This window comes from Bos indicus, chromosome 9, assembly GCF_029378745.1.
Source record: "Bos indicus isolate NIAB-ARS_2022 breed Sahiwal x Tharparkar chromosome 9, NIAB-ARS_B.indTharparkar_mat_pri_1.0, whole genome shotgun sequence".
In the NCBI taxonomy this organism is placed as follows: Eukaryota; Metazoa; Chordata; class Mammalia; order Artiodactyla; family Bovidae; genus Bos; species Bos indicus.
In genome coordinates, this window is record NC_091768.1 from 23,432,815 (window position 1) to 23,456,574 (window position 23,760).

The window sequence follows — 23,760 nt, forward strand, 5'->3', positions numbered from 1 at the left end:
GCTATGGGGAAGATATAAAGACGTGAAATTACAGTCCCTGTTTTCAGTCTTTCTTAACCTTGGCCCCATGAGCAATGGGCTGGACAATTCCTTGTTGGGGGCAGGGGTGCTTTCCTGGGCGTTGGAGGAGGTGGAACAGTGTCCCTTGGTCTCCACCCAATGACAATCTCCCTCCAGCTGTGACAACAAAAATGTCTCCAGACGTTGCCAAATGTTTCTTAACTGGGCAAAATCGCCCCCATCCGAGAGCCACTGTCTGTTTGGAATAACTGGCCTGGCAAAGTGCTGGATGTGCCAGGTATTGACAGGTTGACAGAGTTAGCAAAGGGAACCACCCCCCTCAGCTGGCATCATCGGTAACAAGGCGGCACTGAATTTACAAATCTAGGCGTCTAGGGGGCACTGCTGCTTCAGGGAATAGGTAACTTTGTGTAATTCCAAGACCAGAATTTCAAAAAGCTAAAGAATGTCTCAAAAATTATCAGCAAGAGGACTTCGCTGGTGGTACAGCGGACAGGAATCCCGCCTGCCAGTGCAGGGTCACGGGTTCGATCCCGGGTCTGGGAGGAGTCCACACGCGATGCGGCAACTAAGCCCGTGGCCCACAGCTACTGAAGGACCACGTGGCCCACAGCCCTGGCTCCACAGCAAGCAAAGCTACCTCGGTGAGAAGCCCACACACTGCGACAGGAGTAGCAACCGCTAGCAGAGACAGCCCTCATGCAGCAACAAAGACCCAGTGCAGCCAAAAATAAGATAAATCAATAAGTAATTTAAAAAAATTAACCGTAAGGAAACAAATCAGGCCCACGTGGGGTGGGGACAGGGTTTACAGGAGAGGGAAGAAGCCAAAGCTCACCAATGAGGGCAGTTGGTTTTATATCTTGAACGATGGCTTCAAGGTTCTTCATTTCTTTATGTTCATGGGCAAATTCCTCTTTCTCTTGTGTTAAGGCAGCACGTCCCTACGTAGGGCAAATAAGAAGAAATGATAAATCTGCCAAGTGTATGAGAGTCAAGGAAGTTTCAGAGTATTACACATATTAGCAGAATTTATACTGAATAGGTTTATGTAGTATGTCTTCCAGCTATTCTTAAAGTCTCCTCTCCAATTATCAGAGAATTATTTCATTGACTCTTGTCACAAAGGTTTATATTTCAGACAACGCTCCAAGCAATAAGGGTGTAACAGTGAACAAAATAAAGCCTTTCCCTTATTTAACTATTATTTAATATTTAAAATCCTAACTCTACAGACCCTTACGAGAAATAAGCGTTAACAAATGGCAATGCAAAATATTATTTAAATAAAGATACTGTTTCTTAGATATGATTTGTGTTGACGAAGCAGTGTCTTAGAGTGCAGAGCGGCCTTTAGTGGTTGCACAAATCCTTTACGGACCACTCACTAAGAATGGAACTTGATGCCATGTTTATGTAATACTGTGATGTTCTGAATAAGCACTAGCTTCGTGTGCTTTTATTTTGTAATGTTTTGATCATAGTTGCACCATGTATTATCTAAGAAACATCAAATTATAATATCCCAGCTATAAAAAGGAACTTAGGATGGGGGTAGGGAATGTTATCTAAAAATCTGCTTCCTTCATTTTCCCCCTGCTCTTTCAGTATTTTATCTTTCCACATAATTAGTAGATCTGAAGATGAAATTCTCATCTACACTTCTATGACCAGGGATAATATCTGCTCAAATTAGAATTCTCTTCATTTACCTATTATTCATTTTCCTTACTTCAGTGAGTTAGTCATTCATCATGTCAGACTCTTTGTGACTCTGTGGACTGTAGCCCACCAGGCTCCTCTGTCCTTGAAATTCTCCAGGCAAGAATACTGGAGCGGGTAGCTGTTCCCTTCTCCTGGGGATCTTCCCAACCCAGGGACTGAACCCTGGTCTCCTGCATTGTAGGCAGATTCTTTACTGTCTGAGCCACCAGGAAAGCTTTCATCAAAGAATGAGTGATGAAATAGTTTTTTGTTCACAGGAAGAAATAGTTAAATTAAGTGTGCTACTTATTAAAACTTGACTTTTAAATTGTAAAAACAATAGGTGGCGCTAGTGGTAAAGAACCCATCTGCCAATGCAGGAGACCTAAGAGACATGGGTTCAATACCTGGGTTGGGAATATCCCTCAGAAGAGGGCATGGCAATCCACTCCAGTATTCTTGCCTGGAGAATCCCATGGACATTAGAGCCTGGCAGGCTACAGTCCATAGGGTTGCAAAGAGTCTGACACTACTGAAGTGACCTGGCACACACACACTTACTAAACTTGACTTTTAAATTATAATAATACTCTACCTATAAATTTTGAAGATTTTGACTACATAATAAATCAGTACCTAACTTTATATGGTACTGTATAGCTTATAAGTTATCTTCATATATTTCATTTGATCCCCTCAACAATTTGAGAAGTAGGGCAAATATAATTAGGTTTTTGCATGAAGAAACAGAGGCTGCAGGACAGTATGCAGCTTGCTTGAGGCAGGTGCTAAAACTCAGTCTTTCCAATAATACAACACAGTCCAGTTCTGGAGAAAACACTTTACAAATGGTATATGTCAGACTGTATGCAAATTGTTACTCCTGGTTCAATATTCTTGCTTTAAAAGGCTATTATCAACCTACATAGGAAAAGAATCTGAGAAAGAATAGATATGTGTATATGTATAACTGAATCACTTTGCTATACACCAGAAACTAACACAACATTGTATTGTGTTAGTTTAGCTAGTGGTCTGCAGCCTACCAGGCTCCTCCGTCCACTGCCATGGACGGAGGAGCCTGGTAGGCTGCAGTCCATGGGATCGCTGAGTCGGGCATGACTGAGCGACTTCACTTTCACTTTTCATTTTCACGCATTGGAGAAGGAAATGGCAATCCACTCCAGTGCTCTTGCCTGGAGAATCCCAGGGACGGGGGAACCTGGTTGGCTGCCGTCTGTGGGGTCGCACAGAGTCAGACACAACTGAAGGGACTTAGCAGCAGCAGCAGCAGCAGCTAGTTAGTATAAATCAAACTTCAGTTTGGTGCTTACTTCTTCAAAGGTTTAGAGATTTACTTTTCAGGATACCTACTGTCAGAGCCTCTGTTAGGTTCATTAACAGAGAAAAAAAAATCTCAGGATAACTATTCACCTACTCCAAAACAACCATAGTCATCTCGACCTGGTGTTATGTAATCTTGAGGGCTGCTGATAATAAGTGTATCCCTTAGAGAAGACTGAATGAACCTCAGGGTTTTGCCTCTTGGCCTTCCGGTTTCCACCTGACCGGTTTAAGTATTAAGCAAATACATTCCAACAAAGGAATAACCAACGCGGACTACGGTCAAAGAAACTACCATACGTCCTAGAGCTTTCCTTCCATGTTATATTACTGCATTCGAGTATCACCTTTTCTTCTTTAATAACAGTAAAATGTGATAATTAATCTTTTTCTGTGATTTACTTTGGAATAGAAAAAAGAAGCCCCACCAAAAGGATTGTGAGGAAAAGGACATGTATAAGATGTTCAGGATTATTAACAGAATAGGAAGTACTAAAAATAGTTCTTAGAGGAGACTGCATCCCTGATTTGTTTATTCTAAAAAATGCTTGCACTCACAAAACAGGAAGATTCCACACAATCCATGGTAAAACACCATGGCCCGCAGAGAGAAACATAAGAACGAGGAGGCCACAGAGAGTGCTTACTGAAGCTTCTGAGTCAGGAAACAACCCATTCTTGACCATTTAGCTGCTGACAAACAACATGCCGATGAGAACATATCCAAACTGCTTCTGGTATACAGCTTTAAATAAATTTGCATATGATCACATAAAAATGAACACCAATTTATTTTCATAAAAAAAGCTGAGTGCCAAAGAATTGACACTTCTGAACGTGGTGTTGGAGAAGACTTTTGAGAGTCCCTTGGACTGCAGGGAAATCAAACCAATCAATCTTAAGGGAAATCAATCCTGAACATTCATTGGAAGGACTGATGCTGAAGCTCCAATACTTTGGCCACCTGATGTGAAGAGCCAACTCATTGGAAAAGCTCCTGAAGCTGGGAAAGATTGAAGGCAGGAGGAGAAGGGGACGACACAGGATGAGATGGTTGGATGGCATCACCGACTCAATGGACATGAGTGTGAGCAAGCTCTGGGAAAAATGGTGAAGGACAGGGAAGCCTGGCATACTACAGACCACGGAGCTGAAGAGAGTCAGACATGACTGAGCAACTGAACAACAATTCATTTTCATTATATTACCAAGCCAAGAAGTAGCCTTCTACATGAGAAAATAAAAGCAGCATGAGAGTAAAAGTCTTAGAAATGATATTATGGGCAGCTGCAATAAGTAAATTCAACCTCGTATAATATGAATGGTACCACTGCTACAAGTAAGCTATAAATAAAAGAAGAGGGTCTTGTCTGCTTATATTGAATGTGGACCTACAAATCCATAATATGAAATGAATTTAAAAGATATTGTGAGTGAGAGACATAATCCCCATTTTTTAGTTCAGTAATTCAAAATATTTTCCACAGCATACTGTCCCAGATTATCCCAAACAGCAAATTAAAAATGCTTTAAATGTATTCTACAACATTGTTCTCACAGCTATTAATTATGGTCAAAATAAACTGATATAAATTGTCATAAATTTTTGGCTTAGGGACATGAATAAATACTAGTATCAGAGTCCATTCTAACAGCTAAGAACAAATACATTTATGTTACTTCTGAAAGCTTTAATAATATACAAAAAAATAAAGAAAACCTCCCCAGAAAATGCCATCTACAAGTGCTGGAGACGGAACATGGGACTCGGGCTCAGGGTAGTGGGGTCCTCCTCAGGCCCTTCCGTTCACTCACGACCTTGGGCGAGGCCTTTGGTACTTTGACGGATGCTGGTTTCTCCATCTAGAAAATGGTTCGGTTAGGTGATGATGACAGTGTAATGAAAACGGACCTGATCTGGGCTTTACAAAGCCAACTGAGTACCAGACACACTGGAGGAAAATTAGATTCCTGAGCCCTGCTGCCAGATATTTTAATTCAAGTCCAGGATGAGGCCCTGGCATCTGTATTTTTTTTTTCAAACTTCTCAGATGATTTGAGTGATTAGCCAGTTTTGAGCATCACTGCACTAAAGGGTTTATCAGATGTCTACCAGAAGCATTTTTTTAAAGATATTAATATGTGATCTGTTTTCAAAAAAGTAGAAAATGATGAGTTCTAATGAAAGAATGCTACAAAATAACGTAAAAGCACAGATTTCTAGTACTGCTCTTTTGGCTATTTCATGAGATACCATGAAAAGTATTTAATAAGGCTTAAAACCCCCTAAGTTTCCTGGAATGAGAAACAAATCATGAAGAAGACTGATAAAAATCATAGGAAAAGATGTATGCTTATGCGCTTATCGTGAACATCTTACTTTATTAATCATTGTAACAGCACTGGCAGCTCCAGGCCACTAAAGCCAGAACTTGGCCAGAAGACATCTGTCTAGCAAGAAACATAAATTACCTACAGCCTCACCCCCAAAGACGTAATTCTTAGTGGGGACTTAGGAATGCAGAGGGAACACTGAAAGAAGGCCAGGAATCATGCATACCAGCATCACCAAAGGGCTCAACTTGCCAAGAACAGAAAAATCAAAAGACAAAAATAAAGGTCTCCCAAGTATTTTCTATACAATTTTCAAAGCTGATGTGCTGATCTGGTTTAGATTAAAAAACTACTGGAATGGGACCTTCTCTGGATCTGTAATATTCAGGCAAATGTCTTTACCTTTGGACTCCTGTTTTCTATACCAATGGCTCACTTTTCTCTTCTTTTCAAAATGCAATTTGGAATACACCTTCTTTACACCAAATACTTCAGCTGGAGGTAGATATAGATTTTTTTTTTCTGTTCAGTCTTCCTTTTCAGGAACCCTTGCTGAAATGCTTTTTGTCTGCATTTGCCACTTTTTCTCTCAAGTACCCTGGGTGTTCACTGGAAGGACTGATGCTGAAGCTGAAACTCCAATACTTTGGCCACCTCATGCGAAGAGCTGACTCATTGGAAAAGACCCTGATGCTGGGAGGGATTGGGGGCAGGAGGAGAAGGGGACGACAGAGGATGAGATGGCTGGATGGCATCACCAACTCGATGGATATGAGTTTGGGTAAACTCCGGGAGTCGGTGATGGACAGGGAGGCCTGGTGTGCTGCGATTCATGGGGTCGCAAAGAGTCAGACACAACTGAGTGACTGAACTGAACCTCAAATTCTATGGTGTTTCTCTTTTTTTAGGAGTTTCTACTTATACCAAATGTACTATGAATATCTAGGAATTTCCTTCAAATACTATTATCTCTTCGGTCTCCGCCCACCCTCCTTGTTTTGTGCTGATTCTTAGTAGAAAAGATACAACCAGACTGAACAACTATCTATCTTTTTCAAAAGCACCTATGTGCTGGTGGGACCTGGGGGAGGAAGGCAGCAAACACTGTCAAGATTCTGAGTTAGCATTTCATTTCCCAGGAGGTATAAAAAGGTAATTGTACACTGCCACTGGTAAATATGTATTCCTTACTAAGCACAGATACTGCTACTGCTGCTGTTGCTGCTGCTGCTGCTGCTAAGTCACTTCAGTCGTGTCCACCTCTGTGTGACCCCATAGATGGCAGCTCACCAGGCTCCCCCGCCCCTGGGATTCTCCAGGCACTAGAACTCTTGAATGCATGCCTGCTTAGACAACCTGCCCCATTTTACTGGCCTGATACTGCTGTCATTAGTTTTTCAGAGTTGAATCTGGCCCCCTCTTTATCTGAAGACAGAACCTTCCTAGCACACTATCAGTAATATTTCAGTTGCAGTGTAAGTGTGTGCATTTGCTAAAGAGCGCAGAGCTGGGTTTCATCATCTCAGAACAGATTAAAAGAAGATGAATGGTGTGACAAAAGCACTCCATGTTAGAGCATAAAAAAGGGGTGCAGAGTGGCCATAACTGAAGATACTAAGTGGGTAACTCCATCAATATTTAATTGAGTAATTTAAAAATATTTAACTGTGCATTGTTAAAAATCAATAATTGTTAAAAATCCATAATTTTCTGACTGTCTGAAAGACTCATGCATATAATCTTCTCCCTCTGCTCTGTTTAATATATACATATACATCGATCATACTCTAGAAGACATGGAAAAGAGGGAGGGAGAAAAGCAAGCTGGATCTTTTTCACCAAGCTTCAACATTTCTTAGGAGTTAGATTTTTTTAAACCACAATGTATGAAATATATGAGCCATCATTCAAGGTGGTGAAAGTATTACGGGCTAAAATTCTGATAAGATCACAAGGAAAAGGAGAACTTTTCTAAACAGCATGGAGTTTCAAGTTCTAGACCTAAAAATTAAACTCTCAGGGAGGAAATAACTATATTGTCAAAACTACCCTTGTCGCATATAAAGTACTTTTATTCACTATCTCTGCCTTATTGGAACCAAACACTGAACTAAAAGAAATAACTATAAAGAAAAAATTGTTTTAAAAATTGAAAACAGAGTTATGTAAACTAGAGCAAAAGAAAATTAAAATAAAAATACTATAGTCCTATTCTGGGTTAGATGAAGTTTATCCTTCATGATATCTATTAACACTTCACTTTTTATTTTTGAGATTTCTGCCTTAGCACTAATTTGGCTCATTAGTGAAAGTCAAATGTATTTATTTAAGGGAGAGATTAAGTCTGGATTGGTTTGTTTTGTGATTTCTTGTCCTCCCTAAAAAGGTTTTGTGATTTCTTGTCCTCCCTAAAAAGGTTTTGTGATTTCTTGTCCTCTCTAAAAAATGGTCCAAATTATCACTGTGAAATGCAAATCCTAGTCATGCTGGCAATGCTCCTCTTTTATCCTTTCTTTACTGTATTTATTCTCCGTCTAATTTTATTTTGGAATGATTTACTTTAAAGAAAATATTGGTTAATATTAAAATATACTAATATTAGTTGGCTAAATAGATATGTCATCTGTTTCTTGCTATAAGATACTAAAACTATCTGAGTATTATCAGTGACCAAATAATTCATTTCAATCAACCTTACTGATATTGATGAATTATTTAAAACACTGATATTATTGAACATATATGGATGTGAAATAAATGACAGAAAATACCATAGATGTCATGCTGAAAATGAAAGCAGAAAACATGTTAGAATAATCATTGTCTAGTCTGATGATGAGATGATAAACTCCATAAATGCACTAACTTCATAGTGATACTTTTTAGTTCTTGGTTTTATGTCATTAAAAACTGAAGGAGTTTGACTTATACAAATTTTTATTTAACACATTAAGATAATTTTTATATATTATAAACAATTGCATTGTAAGTTAATGAAATTAATGAAATGATTATAATTGGCTCTCAAGAGGGGTTGTAAAAATGCTAAGGATAAAGGATAACAAGCACAGAAAGATCATATAAAATTGAGAGCTAGATTATACTAATTTAGTAATTATTTTAAGATTTACTAGTTTCGCCACAAAAATCAACATAGTAATTTGACTGTTTAAGAACATGAAAGAAAAAACAGTGGTGAATTGAAGCTTCATATGTTTCTCATATTAAATAGTGCAAAACTATTAAACATATAACAATCTTTTTAAACATAACTTTATTTATCTTGGCAAGGAGAATATATGCAGTTCTTTACTTTGGCAAGTAAAAAACATGAAATAAGAGTGACGAATTAGGTCTAGGCAACAACTTCACAGTTATTCCAAATACTAGTCATGCTATAATCCGTTATTCTAAGTATTGTAATCCATGGAATGTAGAGTCTCAGTTCAGTAAGTCTATGTTAAAATTACTTGAGATGCTAAAATTTATGTATTTTTATGAAGATTTCTCATTAAAATGTCATTAGAAATCACAGTCATTGGCTTTCACCTTTTTGATTCTTGAATGTATTGCACCCCGAAGTACAGCACAGTGTGTACAGCTTTCCCCGTGGCTCCCACTATATATATGTGGATTATCCCCAGATCTCCATCTCTGGGAGTCCAAATCCTTTTTCTGAGCATCAGTCTTGTCTCTTCAACTGCCAAGGGGACATCTCTATCTGAGGTCTCCACAGACACCTTTACCTTGCTATGTCCAAAACCGATCTCATTATCTTTCCCTTAAACGGGCCTGTTCTTTATTCCTTTTTAAACAAACAAACAGCAATGGCCACATCACTTACACAGACACCCAAGGCATCCTGCTAGACTCCTTTCTCTACTCTAACCCTCCCTCTGCATTTAACTGGTTACTAAGTATGCTGATCCTATTTCCTACATACCTACCGAATCAAACATCTTTCACTCATTGCTTTATTTCAGGCCCCAATTACCTTTGATCTGTATTAATGCAACGGTTTTGTACCTAATTTCCTTTCCTCAGCCTCACCTCGTTTCAGTCCATCCTCCGCGACGCCATCAGAGTGACAAGAGCCTGAAAACTGCTCAAGTTCAGCATTTAGAAGAGCCTTCATCACCTGTCACTCTATTCCTTTCAGTCTTAGTCCTAGATATTTTTCTCAAAATAATTTGTTTTGCAAATGCTCTTATTCTGTCCAGAAGGCACTCAGTCATTAGTTCATTTATTAATAATACACTTACTGCCAGTAACTCGACACTAGCAGGGCTCTGAAGATATCAGAGAGGTGGAAGACATGATTCGTAACTTCAGTCAGGATCTCAGAGTGAATCTGCCATTCAACTTCCCTTGTTTCAGTTTTGCATGTAAGAGGTTGAAGATGTCCACGGAGACTCTAGATCAATTCCTAACTCTTCTTTTCAAACTTAGCTGGAGAGACACCTTGCTTTGGAACCATCCTCAGCCTCCCCGTGACTCTCTCTGGTGTGGCGGGAGCACCATCTCCTGTGCACCCCTGGCACAAGCACGTATTTCTATACTGTCCTGTGGAGTTGTAACTGTTGGCTTGTTTGAGTCTTTCCCATGAGGCTGGGAGCCTCCTGAGATTAAGAGCCTTACAGTGTCCCCACAATAAGCACAAAGCCCGAGCCGCAGATGACTTCACTCAGCAAACGTTCTTATTTCGTGACAGGACATGTCATATGGCCACAGTGTACAGTTTCTTACAATTATGCTGATTTTTTTTAAAGCAATAGCAATTTTTAAGCCAAGAAATGTAAAACTATTTCCTGTATACTATAAACAGTTACACTGTCATTTATTGTTAATAAAATGACTATTATTTGGTCCTCAAGAGATGCTGTAAAGGTACTTTCAGTCTTATTTCACAGCTTTATAGATACTCATTTGCTACAAAAAGTTATGAACCATATTTTTGTTTCATTTAAAACAAAATTTCTCTAAATCTTTTTAAAAATGAACATTTTTCTAGTTTTAAAGAAAAATAAGTACTCAGGACAATTTGGAATATTTAGAAAAGCGCTAAAATCGGTTTTAAAGTCATATGTATTCGATCCGTTTCTATGATTTTTATATGCAACTCAAATTTTAAAGCAAAATAGCTGTATGTAATATGACATTTTCCTATTTTCACCTAATATTAAATAATGAATCTTTTAATGCTATTTATAGTTCTTTGAAAATAACGTTGTTGGTGATGGTTTAGTCGCTAAGTCATGTCCGACTCTTGCAACCCCATGGACTGTGGCTCACCAGGCTCCTCTGTCCATGGATTTTCCAGGCAAGAATACTGGAGTGGGTTGCCGTTTCCTTCTCTAGGGGATCTTCCCGACCTCGGAATTGAACCCGGGTCTCCTGAATTGCAGGAAGATTCTTTACCGACTATGCCATAAAAATAACTTAAAGCCTGTATATTACACCTATGAGGCTACTACCCAATTCATGTCACAGTATCCTTTATTTAGGTAAGTATAACCTATCACTGTGGGCTTTCATGATGGCTCAGATGGTAAAGAATCCACATGCAATGCAGAAGACCTGGGTTTAACCCTTGAGTCAGGAAGCAAGCCAGGCTTCCCTAGACACTCTTTTAACACAGGGTTGGGGATGGGGTAGGTGGAAATAGTAGTTGTCTTAGAGATGGGCATCTAGAATGGCATATTGATTAAAATACTGTACCTGGTTAAAAATGATGAACTCTTACCTTAACTATTAATCCTTTCGAGTCAACCAACCATATCTTCTCTATGGCTTGCTCCTTTGATAAACCTTCTTTCTCCATGGCCATGACAATCAGGTGTGCAATCCCTAAGGCAGCCTGAAAAACAAAAATGTTTCAAGTGGTTCTACATAATCCCTTATCAAGAGTTACATTTTACCTCATTTCATCACTGTTAATAAACAAGTACAAAATGGCTTTTTCTACCAATCCAAAGAGCTATATTCATTCAAAGCTCCTTTAAACTTCAATTTAAACTTTACTAAAGTTAAGTACAGCATGTAACAATTCACAGAAATAAAAAAGAACCCAGATCTTAATGAGCTGTAATTTAACCTTGGAGAGCAAAGTATTTTTGTCACATTTCAGTTCAGTTCAGTTCAGCCGCTCAGTAGTGTCCATCTCTTTGTGACCCCATGGACTGCAGCACGCCAGGCCTCCCTGTCCATCACCAACTCCCAGAGTTTACTATGCTAAATGACAATTATTTACTCTTATTACAACAGAATCACTATTATGTGGCTTGATATTTAGCCACAGATAAACCAGTGATATCCTTGGTTTTCCGTATCTTTAATTCTGTTCATACAATTAAGATTTCCTCTGATAAGAAAATACTGAATTTAAAATAATGAACTGCTCACCCTGGCTTATCGGACTGTATTGCTTATTGTTCTGCTAATTGAATTTGAAGAATGAAGCTGGGTGATTTGGATGGGAACTTCACCAATTAGGCAACAAAACAGAACACATAAGATGTGTGTTCTCAAGCATTATTTACTCTCTAATTTGGACAAAGAAAGTACTGTGAGACTTCTTATAAGATTAAAGGAATCAACTCCTTTGGTATATGATAAATTTGGTGATGATCTGTGAAATTTCCAAAACCTTTTCAGGGACAAAGAAGGGCCAGTTTTGGATCATCCAACCATGAATACCTCTTTCCTGCTGAGTATCAAGAACTAGCCTGCGGCATTCAACAAAAACCCTTCAGAAATTTAAAGACGTTTACTAAAATTAAGTACAGCATGTAACATTCACGAAAATTTAAAAAAATAACCTCAAACCTTAATGAGCTATAATTTAACCTTGGCTTTCATTTTGATGTGAAAATAAATTTGAGATTTACACTCTGAATACGTTCACGTTTATAACTTGGCATGCAAATTTTAGCTTCACAGATTTTGCTTTAAGAACAAGTAAAATCAAACCCAACATAGTATACATAGTTTCTACCAGTGGAATACATTTATTCCTAGTCATATTAAATTATAAAATCTAAGGCTTCTTAAATGGATATAGCATTATTTTGTATTGCTGCCATCTCCTTCCAACAATTTAAAATGTTTTAGTTCTTTCGCATGTGAATTATTATACTGCATGATGAATCTCCGATTCAAAATATTTCTTCTAAAAAATCCTGTATATAGTTATGTATGTGCATACTGAATTGTGAGTCAAATTAGGAAAATTTTGGTATGTGACACAGGAGAATACTAAAAGTTAGCACCGGCTGTAACAGCTTAAAGGTTTCTATACATAATTAATCATGCATTGGAAACATTTTTGGTTCATGCATGGCACCTTAAATATGCCTAACAAAAACCCATGGAAACATCTGACAATTTTACAAATTGATAGCTGCAAAAAATACCTCTCTGCCTCTAAAGTCTCCTGTAAAAAATTAATAAGCCTCAAAACTTAAAGAATCTTTCAATAAAACCTGTAATTTCAATAAACTAAAAATTTCATGAACTACTTCAGACTTAAAATTCATAAGTTACTAGAATGAATGCTATATTCACTAGTTTAGGAGAACATAAGCACTCCATAAGGGAGGTACCTCTCCAGCTCCTTGGAATAGAACTGTTTGATCAGACAGCTTGTTCTTGGTTATTCGAAGGGCTGCAAGGATGCCGGCAACTGCAACAGATGCTGTTCCTGCAACAAGTAAGAGACAGCCTGAGCGATCCTCACATGGGTGCTGTAGTACCCCGAATCCCAAGCCTCAAATCGATATTCACTTCTTGAAATCATCACACAACAGGTTAACTGACTCAGAAAGGGAATCTGCAGTTGTCTGAACCCATGCTTGCATCTGATGTGAAATCCTCAAGCTACTAACATCAGTCTTTTAAGACAGCAACTTACTACGGTTGAACACTTTCCAAAAACGGTTTTATGACTGAATTTGGTGATGTGATGACTAAGAACCTGGGGTTTGAAATGCTGGAGAGGATGTGGAAAAAAGGGAACCCCCCTACACTGTTGGTAGGAAAGTTAAGTTGGAGTTGCAACTGTAGAAAACAGAATGGAGGCTTGTCAGAAAACTAAAAACAGAATTACCACATGATCCAGCGATCCCACTCCTGGGCATATATCCAGATGAAACTATAATTCAAAAAGATACATGCACCTCTATGCTCCTAGCATCACTACTGACAACAGCCAAAACATGGAAGCAACCTAAATGTTCATCGACAAATGAATGGATACAGAAGATACGGTGTGTGTGTGTGTGCACGCATGCACACGCGTGCACACGCGTGCACACGCGTGCATGTATAATAGAATGCTACTCAGACATTAGAAAGAACAAGATAACGCCATCTGCAGCAACATGGATGCAACTAGAGATGACCATACTAAGTGAAGTAAGTCAGAAAGAGAAAGACAAATCCCATATGATATCACTTATATGTGGAAATCTAAAATATAACACAAATGAACCTATCAATGAAACAGCAATGGACTCACAGACACAGAGAACAGACTGGTGGCTGCCGAGGGGGAGAAAGTTAGGGGAGGGGTGGAGTGGGAGGGTAGGCTTAGCAGCTGTCATCTTTATACACAGAATGGGTAGACAAGGTCCTACAGTATAGCACAGAGAATTAAATTCAGTATCCTATGATAAGCTATAATGAAAAAGAACATTTAAAAAGAGAATATATATACATCAGTATACATATAACTGAATCACTTTGCTGTACAGCAGCAGTTAACACAATGCTATAAACTATACTTCAACTTAAAAATAAATAAATACATTAATTAATTAAAAAGAACACGAGGTTTGGATTCTCCGGTAGATTTCCAGCTCAATCTGTTTACTAGTTGAACGAATTTAGAAAAATCATTGTGTCCATCAGTGTCCTTAGCTATAAAATCATTCAATGTATGAGATAAAAAGAACTAGATGCCATTAGAAAATTTAAATGTTTTGATTTTCAACTGGAAAAACTAACACTTAATAGCAATGAAAATCTGAGGTCAGCACAGTCTTTGATCAGCCTCCTATTTATGATAAATCATTGGTGAATCTCAAAGATACTAGACAAAATTAACACAAAATTTATTTAGTATAAAAACTGACCATTTCTCATCATGCCTCATAGTAGTAGAAACTTCACCAGCTCTAATTTTATTACTTTGCCATTTAAACTTTCATAGATCACAGAGTGTTTCTTTTGCTTTGAACATAATTACATGGCTCAGCTTCTTTATGGTTCACATCTGAAATAAAACTCGGCAGCTTTCTGCAGTACTTCCCAGCTGTATCTACAATTTACTCCTCTAAAGTAACACTCTACCTATGATTCCTAGATCACTCAGAAGGGTAGTAAAGCCCACTGAAACTTTAAACTCCCTCATTTGGTTAAAAACAACAATGAAAATCAGATTAGAATAGATTTGATGAATGACACAGTGATGAAGTGTTATGTATGCCAGCTACCAAATTGGCATTCAACATTTCACCATCAGTAGATATGTTCTTTTCAATCTTTTGGTTGTTTCTTTCTTACAGAATTTGGTAGTTACAAATAAGATCACAATAAATGATAATTGCTGAAGACCTGTGTGTCTCTTGCATGTTTTTCATTTAGGAACACAAAAATTAAAGGCTTGCAATTTTGAGCTACCATGCAACAAATAATGAATTGTGAAAGTCACACATTACATAAAAGCCACTCTTCTATATGTTATTTAGAATGAAAGCCTGAGTAAAATACTGATCTGTGTAGGAAAGATACCATGGCAGGATTAAGAATGATATTTGTCTCACACATCAAGGTAGATTTGGGACTTCCCTGGCGGTCAGTGGCTCCAGTGGTTAGGACTCTGTGCTTCCACTGCAGGGGGTGCAGGTTCTATCCCTGATGGGGAACTAAGATACTGCATGCCATGTGGCACAAAATTTTTTTTTTAAATTTTAAAAAAGAGATAGATTCACTAGAGTTGTTAAACAGGTGAAAAGAAAATTTTAATGAAAGAGGTATAACTCTCCAGTCACTAGATGAACACTTACAAATAGCATTTTATGCTATGGAAATGGCAACCCACTCCAGTGTTCTTGCCTGGAGAATCCCAGGGATGGGGGAGCCTGGTGGGATGCCGTCTATGGGGTCACACAGAGTTGGACACGACTGAAGTGACTTAGCAGCTTAGCAGCTACATTGGCCAGAAGTTTGAATTTGAGGGACTCTAAGCTCCCTTCCATCGCTGACATTATAAAACTTTAGGGGGTTCTACAAATTCTGCCACCACCCCAAGTTTTAACCAACTGAACACTCAAAGTTCATGTAACATCAGAAATCAATGTATTTGTATTCTTGCTTTGATTTTTAAATAGAACTGGGCATTTGAGGATAGATAGAATAAAATATTCCAAAAGATACTAGCTAGAATGCGTGACTTATTTTTATATGGTCATGCTACATCATTCTGTAGTAAGGATCAAAGTGTTTTAAGTTCAACTATATTACCCCAAATGAGGCAAAATAAGTCTCTATCTATACTGGATATCAGAGCCTTATATTTTTACAAGTATATCTATAATATTTCCTGAGGACATAATGAAACATTTAAGCTTCTCTTTACAAAATTAACAAAACTAGAAAGATATTTTTAGTACTCCCAAAAGGTGAACTTGAACATGATTCTTATACATAACCTGGTCCTACCTCCTAGTGCTATTTTGATTTAAACTTCACTGCAATAAAGGGAGTAAATGTGGTAAATTGATGTTATACAAACATGTCAGCCTCCACAATAAATTGTTCAAAATAATTTTTGCTTTGAGCTTGAAAAATAAACTTTTAGTAAATCAAAGACAGGTTAAAGTTTATCTTTTGTACTATCACTTTTAAAGAGTATGTAATATTTAACATTGTTAGCAAGATACTAAAGAGAGTCAACCTTAAAAGTATAAAAACTTCTATTCATATTTGTATACAACTTTAACGTGAAAAGAAATCACCAGTTATGCTGTCCTTCTGCTGTGGTTATTAAATATCAGTCTTAACTTTTATGAAAGGAAGAATTACTTCTATTCATGCAATTTGTTTGTTAATTTGATTAGAATTACTATATAAAACTAGTAGAGAAGACTTTGTTGTTGTTTTCATTTAGTCGCTAAGTTATATCTGACTCTTTTTGTGACCGCATAGACTGTAGCCTGCCAGGTTCCTCTGTCCATAGGATTTCCCAGGCAAGGTTACTGGAGTGGGTTGCCACTTCCTTCTCCAGGGGGGTCTTCCCAACCCAGGGATTAAACCTACATCTCCTGCATTGGCAGGTGGATTCTTTACCACTGAGCCATCAGGGAAGTCCAGAGAAGGATTGCTGCTGCTAGGTCACTTCAGTCGTGTTGTGTTCAGTCTGTGTGACCCCATAGATGGCAGCCCACCAGGCTCCCCCGTCCCTGGGATTCTCCAGGCAAGAACACTGGAGTGGGTTTGTAATCAAATACTTATAATGCTCATGTGCTTTACTAAACACATAGATCAGGTGAAGTATGAGAACTAGAAGGTGGAGGAGGATGGGTAAGTTACTTTAAGCAGGGATGTTTAGTGGGCTTCCCTGGTGGCTCAGACAGTAAAGCATCTGCCTGCAATGCTGGAGACCTGGGTTCAGTCCCTGGGTGGGAAAGAGTCCCTGGAGAAGGAAATGGCAACCCACTCCAGTATTCTTGCCTGGGAAATCCCATGGACAGAGGAGCCTGGTAGGCTAGTCCATGGGGTCGCAGAGAGTCGGATACGACTTTACAGGCAGGGATATCAGAGGTTAAAGCGTCTGCCTGGAATGCGGGAGACCAGGGTTCGATCCCTGGGTCAGGAAAAGCCCCTGGAGAAGGAAAGGGCAACCCACTCCAGTACTCTTGCCTGGAGAATCCCATGGAGGGAGGAGCCTGGTAGGCTACAGTCCATGGGGTCGCAAAGAGTCAGACACGATTGAGCGACTTCACTTTCACTTTCACTTTCTTTCACCACCTGAGCACAGAAGTGAAGGATGACTGTGAGAGGTACAGGACCCTGGGCAGGAGGATACACTATGCAGGAAAAGCAAGTGCAGAGACAGGGAGGCAGGGCTAACAGTGCAAAATCAGAGACTGAACACATACTTTAACTTTCCTTCCCATCAACAAGCTCTACTAAAATAACAGAAAAAAGACCTTTAAAAATGAGAGGCTAGCAGAAGAGAACACAAAGACAATTTCAGAAGCCGGAAGCCCAAAGGGCAAATGGTAACTGAATTAGTAGAGAAAGGTGAATTCTTGGCCTGTCGTGAGGGCTGCTAAGAAGCAAACTGCAAAACTCTAAAAAGGCCTGGGTGTAGCAGGCACCAAGTACCTCTGGAAGTGGGGAGAAAAAGAAAGACTACACACAGGAAGCTGCCCCAAAATTTGTTAAGACGTAGCTTGAACTCAGATCTATTTTCCTCTCCTAATGGCTCCCCCAACACACTGGAAGTTTAGAAAGCAACTACAGGTTTAATCTCTAGAGAGTGCCCAGACTGTAAGACACCAGTCATTACTGCAAGCTACCAGGGAAAAGAGCACAGGGGTACCATATGGAAAAGAAGATTCAATGGATGTTTACTCTTCTCCTACTTAACTCAAAGAATACTGGCAGAAAGTTGATAATGGCACAGATAATAAATAATATTGGGTTACCAAAACATTTGCTCAGGTTTTTCCATAATATCTTACAGAAAAATCCAAAAGAACTTTTTGGCTAACCTTAATAATAAATAGGTCACCTATAATCCCATTGTCTAGGTATGATAACTTTCAACATTCTGATGTACAGTCTCACAAATTTCTTCTATACCTGATATATGGAAATTCAAGAAAAATTTAATTTATAAAAAATATTTCATGCCATGCTTATTATTTTAATATACTTTTTATCACAAAATATTTTGTGAGTATCTTACCACATCAATAATATATTTTAAAATATTATTTTGCATAGTTAAAATATTGCATAGTATGAACATGTGATGATTATTTAACCAAATCTGTATTTTTTTGATATTTAAAAGGTTTATGATTTTCACCATAAATACAACAGTGCAACAAATATCTTTACCTAAATAGACATTTTTCCAAAGCAGACATACAAATGGCTAGTAGGTACATGAAATAGTGCTCAACATCACTAACCATCAGGGAAATGCCATTCAAAACCAAAATAAGCTATCACATCATACCTGATTGAATGGCTGTTATCAAATAGACAAGGGAACTGCCTGTAGCTTGCTACAGCATGTGTTTCCCAAATTGCAATTCCTCTTCTATTCCTGAATAAACTTAATTTCTGGTATTCAAAAAAAGAAAAAAAAATAACAAGTGTTGGCAGGGATGTGGGGAAAAGAGAATGCTGGTGTACCGTTGGTGGGAATGAAAACTGTTGCAGTCACTGTGGAAAACAGTATGGAGGTTCCTCATAAAATTAAAACTAGAATTATTACCATATGACCCAGTAATTCCACTCCTGAGTGTTTAGCTACAGGAAATGAAATCACTGTCTTGAAAAATATATGCCCTTCTATGTTTGTGCTACGTCACTGCAGTCGTGCCTGACTCTTTGTGACCCTATGGACTGTAGCTTACCAGGCTCCTCTGTCGGTGGGATGCTCCAGGCAAAAGATACTGGGGTGGGTTGCCATGCCCTCCTCCAGGGGATCTTCCCAGCCCAGGGATCAAGCCCCGGTCTCTTATGTCCCCTGCATTGGTAGGCGAGTTCTTTACCCCTAGTGCCACCTGGGAGGCTCATATACGTTCATGGCAGCATTATTTACAACTGCCAAAACATGGAAACAACCCAAGTGTCCACTGACAAATGAACTGGTAAAGAAAATTTGAAGTAGATACATATATATTATTGAACACTAAAAAAAAGAAAGAAACTCTTATCATTTGTGTCAATAAGGATAGACCTTAAGGGCATTATACTAAGTGAAATAAGTCAAACAGAGAAAGACTTACACTGTATCATCTCATTTATGTGTGGAATCTAAAACAAAAACCAAACTCATAGATATGAGAACAGATTGGTGGGGGTTGTGCAAAAATGTGTGAAGGAAGTCAAAAAGGCACAAACCTCCAGTTATAAGACAAATAAGTTCTGGGGATGTAACACCTCATAATGACCAAGTTAATAACACTGTACATTGAAAGTTGGCACAAGAGTAGATTTTAAAAGTTCTGATCACAAGAAAGAATTTGTAATTATATGTGGTGATGGATGTTAAGTTAACTTAATGCGGTGATCATTTAGCAATAAATACACACATCACACCATTATATTGTATATCTAAAACTAATACAATGTTATATGTCAACCATATCTCAATTTTTAAAATAAACAAATATATAAACTAAAAAAAAAAATCGGAGAAGGCAATGGCACCCCACTCCAGTACTCTTGCCTGGAAAATCCCATGGACAGAGGAGCCTGGGGAGCTGCAGTCCATGGAGTCGCGAAGAGTCGGACATGACTGAGCGACTTCACTTTCACTTTTCACTTTCATGCACTGGAGAAGGAAATGGCAACCCACTCCAGTGTTCTTGCCTGGAGAATCCCAGGGACTGGGGAGCCTGGTGGGCTGCCGTCTATGGGGTCGCACAGAGTCGGACACGGCTGAAGTGACTTAGCAGCAGTAGCAGCAAACTAAAAATCTTTGTACATTTGTTTCATACACTTTCATTTACTGAGGATAAATTTCTAAAAATAGAAATCTTGGATCAAAGATCTGCCTATGACTAAGGTTTTGACATATATTGACTCCTCAAGAGTTGTACCAATTTTTATTCTCACTATCGATGTAAAAGAATGTTCATTGTTTAAAGCATCATTAACAGTTGGGATTACAAGAAAAATCTTTGTCACCTTGACAGAGAAAATGAGTATCTCATTTGCCGTCTAATATGCTTTTTAAAACCTAGTGTGGTTAAACTTTAAAACATGTTTTCAGGCCAATGGTATTCCTTCTTTTGCAAAATGTTCTACCACGTCTATCTTTGATCTTTACAATGATCAAAGTATTTGGTACAAGATTACCTTATTTAAAAAAAATCCTAACTAGTTTATCCTAACTAGTTTATCACTAGTCATCACTAGTTTATCATGGCAAAAATTTCTATGCAAAATACTTAGAAATGTCAAGTCAGAACATAGACATTCCAGAGAGGGTATTATGGGAAGAAAAATCTCTTTTTTGTAGATGATTTTAAATGACCAGAGGATGAAACTTCATTCTTTCGATCTGAATTTGCTGAAATTTGATGGTTTCCATATTGTATTATTAAATATCCATTCCTTAATAGATTTAATTTGCACATTTTTTCTAGTTGGCAATAATTTACAACTCTAATGCATGAAGGTCTAAATAACAGTTGAACCAAAATCTTTATCATTTAACATTATCTTAGATCATTAATATACTAGAATTTAAGTATTTTTTAAAAATCAAATACTTTTCATAAAAAGCTAATACATTTCAATAACACATCTGTTAAGAAAAAAGTCCCCCCAAGGGTATAGTTAAAAGCATTTATTTACATGGTAAGGCTGTAATAGTTACATAACTATTTTCATTGGCACTAGAATGCAATTTCTATGCCCACAGTGAGGAAAGTATTACATTTGTGGGCAAAACGGTAAAAACATAAGGTTAAAAAGGTAAAATAGAAACATATGGCGAAGATGTGTCACTAAGGACACTATTTCGGGATGAAGAAGAAAGCACAAAATAGTTTGGTCATGGCTAGGCAGAACCTCAGTAACTTGCCAGAAGTTTTCTCGAGTCAGAGATTAGTCCCATTTTCTCAAACCTAACTTTCTGTTGGCTAAGGCTGCAGGACACGAAAACACCTATACAGAGATAATGTAGACTATGTGTGTGCAGATTATATTTGAAGACGGATTAGCTGGGGTGAAAAACTAGTCATTTAATGTGGGGAATATCCTGCAGTGAATTCTCAGGGCAACTCCACATGTAGTGCTCATGGTCTTGGCTTGGCATCTGTCTCTTTATTTCCTATGCTCCTGACTTTAATTCTGAGGCAGCCCAAGGCTTGACTCCTAAATTCTTGACGACAGTTGACAGAAATGCTGAACCTAATTCTTAATTGCTCATTTTGTTTGATGACTTGGATTTCACGTTCTTTTCCTTAACCCGAACTCTGATACCTATTAATTCTGCAAAATGATTCAAGATTATACAATCCTGGTTTTTAACTTCTACACAGACATTTCTGTGAGACTCCAAAATTGAAAGAGAATGTTAAAGAAAGGACAGGATAGGTTTGTTTAACAGTTTAACTGGTGGCTACTTTAGAGGCAACAAGGAAATGAACAGGTAAGTGACTTAGAGACACTGGTCTACAAAGCCTTTGTCTATAGCATCAAAGGCATTCTATCAGTATACACTGCATTTTCAGATTAGAGCGGTAGCACATTAGACTGCTATCATTTCCTCTCTGAAATCCTCTACACATTCACTTCTCATAAACACTCAAAAAATGAATACAAAAAGAAGAAAACTGAAATAACATAAGCATCTTTGTCATAAAAATGATGATAAATTATATAATTGGCATCACAAAGGATGTTAGGAAAAGAAAGATTAGACCAATTACGTTGGTATGGTTCAAAATGTAAAGAGACATTATATTTACATAGCTATGTTATACTAAAGAACTTAAGCATAGCAAATTTTAAAAATTATATTTATACAGTATATTTCAGTTGATAGGGTATTTTCACAAATAACTATTTTGTCCACAATAAAAACTCTATGAGAGAAATATTATCCTCCTTTTACATTTAAACTTTTCTTGGATCCCATCAATTTCAATGACATTCATCTTACTCCCCTTTGCCTGTCTTCCTCCCATCATAAGTTGTATCTTGGTTCTTACCATCACTCAGAACTAATTCTTCTTGGAAGACCTATATTAGAATAACTCACTCAACATGGTCTGTAACCTTCTACCTTTTTAGTTCTTTATTCAATTATCCCCCTTATACCTAGTCTTTAACTTTATTAAAGATAGGGAATCTAGACCCTTTTGCCCTATCTACCTGTCCTTACATCTTCACTTCCTTCTCTATACAACTTAGTGCTAAAAGTCAGGAGGATGAGTAATGGGCTATATTTGGCAGAGAGAGGTGAAGAAGAGAGAGACATCAGGAATTCATGGAGACAGAGAATACACAGAGAAGGTCAAGTTTGGTGGGGAAATAAGAGTTTGATGGTGGGGAGGCTCAGTAGGAGATAACTTTGAGATATCCCTGCTGCTGCTGCTGCTGCTGCTAAGTCGCTTCAGTCATGTCCGACTCTGTGCGACCCCATAGACAGCAGCCCACCAGGCTCCCCCGTCCCTGGGATTCTCCAGGCAAGAGTACTGGAATGGGTTGCCCTTTCCTTCTCCAATGGATGAAAGTGAAAAGTGAAAATGAAATCGCTCAGTCGTGCCCGACTCCTAGCGAAAGTTTAAAATAACCCAATGGGTATATGGACCTAGAACTCAAAGAAGTCTGGGCTAGAGATATAAATATGCTAATGCAGTGTGTGACCCTGGAGTATACACCCAACATATAACACAGAACAAAGAGAAAAGGGCCTGGCACTGCATGCTGAAGTGTTCTGTCATCTAATAGCTAGTCAGTAAGGGATGAAACTTGGGGGGCGGGGGGAAGCAAAAATTCAGAAAGGTAGGAAGAAAGTCAGCGGGGGTCTGTGACACGGAAGTTAACAGAAGAGAATATCTCAAGGAAGAGAGTGGGGTCCACAATGTTAAAAGCTGCTGAGAATCCAAGTAAGGTCAATACGGAAAAATGTTCATTGTGATTAGTGAAATGGAAGTCTATGTGTGATCTTTTAAGTTGTCAGAACTCATCAGGTGTTTCTCCTTTGACTCTCTGCCTGTGCTTTTATTCTACCTGCCCTTCATGAAACAGGAAGAGTAAGATTCTCACTGGGAGGTTTTGGATTTGGGGAAGTACTTTGGGGGAGGTGGACCTAGAGAAAGGAGCAAAACAAACCTTAGAGAAAAATAAAACAACTCAGACAAAAGCAGGTAGCCAAGAATCTATAATCAATCAAAGACAAACAGCAGAATCTGGCACATGCTGTATACAAAGGCAGCTTCTGTTGTGGCGATGCTTAGAAACTGTGGCTGATTGAGATGAAGGTTGAAGAGAGAAGTGTATACACTCTTCATTTTACACAATGAATAATATATTTTCATACATTTCCTTCTTTGTTCAGCCATAATCCCTGGGGGTTTTATCAGATTCTAGGGCGCTCTT

The 23,760-nt window shown here is 38.2% G+C and overlaps 1 protein-coding gene across 1 annotated transcript in view; it reads right to left on the reverse strand.

Moving 5' to 3' along the window:
* ME1 (malic enzyme 1) overlaps positions 1 to 23,760 on the reverse strand; it is a 219,916-nt gene that overhangs the window by 13,830 nt on the left and 182,326 nt on the right. Inside the window, exons 8-10 of the mRNA XM_070795794.1 lie at positions 13,005 to 13,102; positions 11,147 to 11,260; positions 860 to 965 (exon numbers count right to left, since the gene is read on the reverse strand). Of these exons, the coding sequence (XP_070651895.1) occupies positions 860 to 965; positions 11,147 to 11,260; positions 13,005 to 13,102 (318 nt within the window). The remainder of the gene's footprint in view (positions 1 to 859; positions 966 to 11,146; positions 11,261 to 13,004; positions 13,103 to 23,760) is intronic.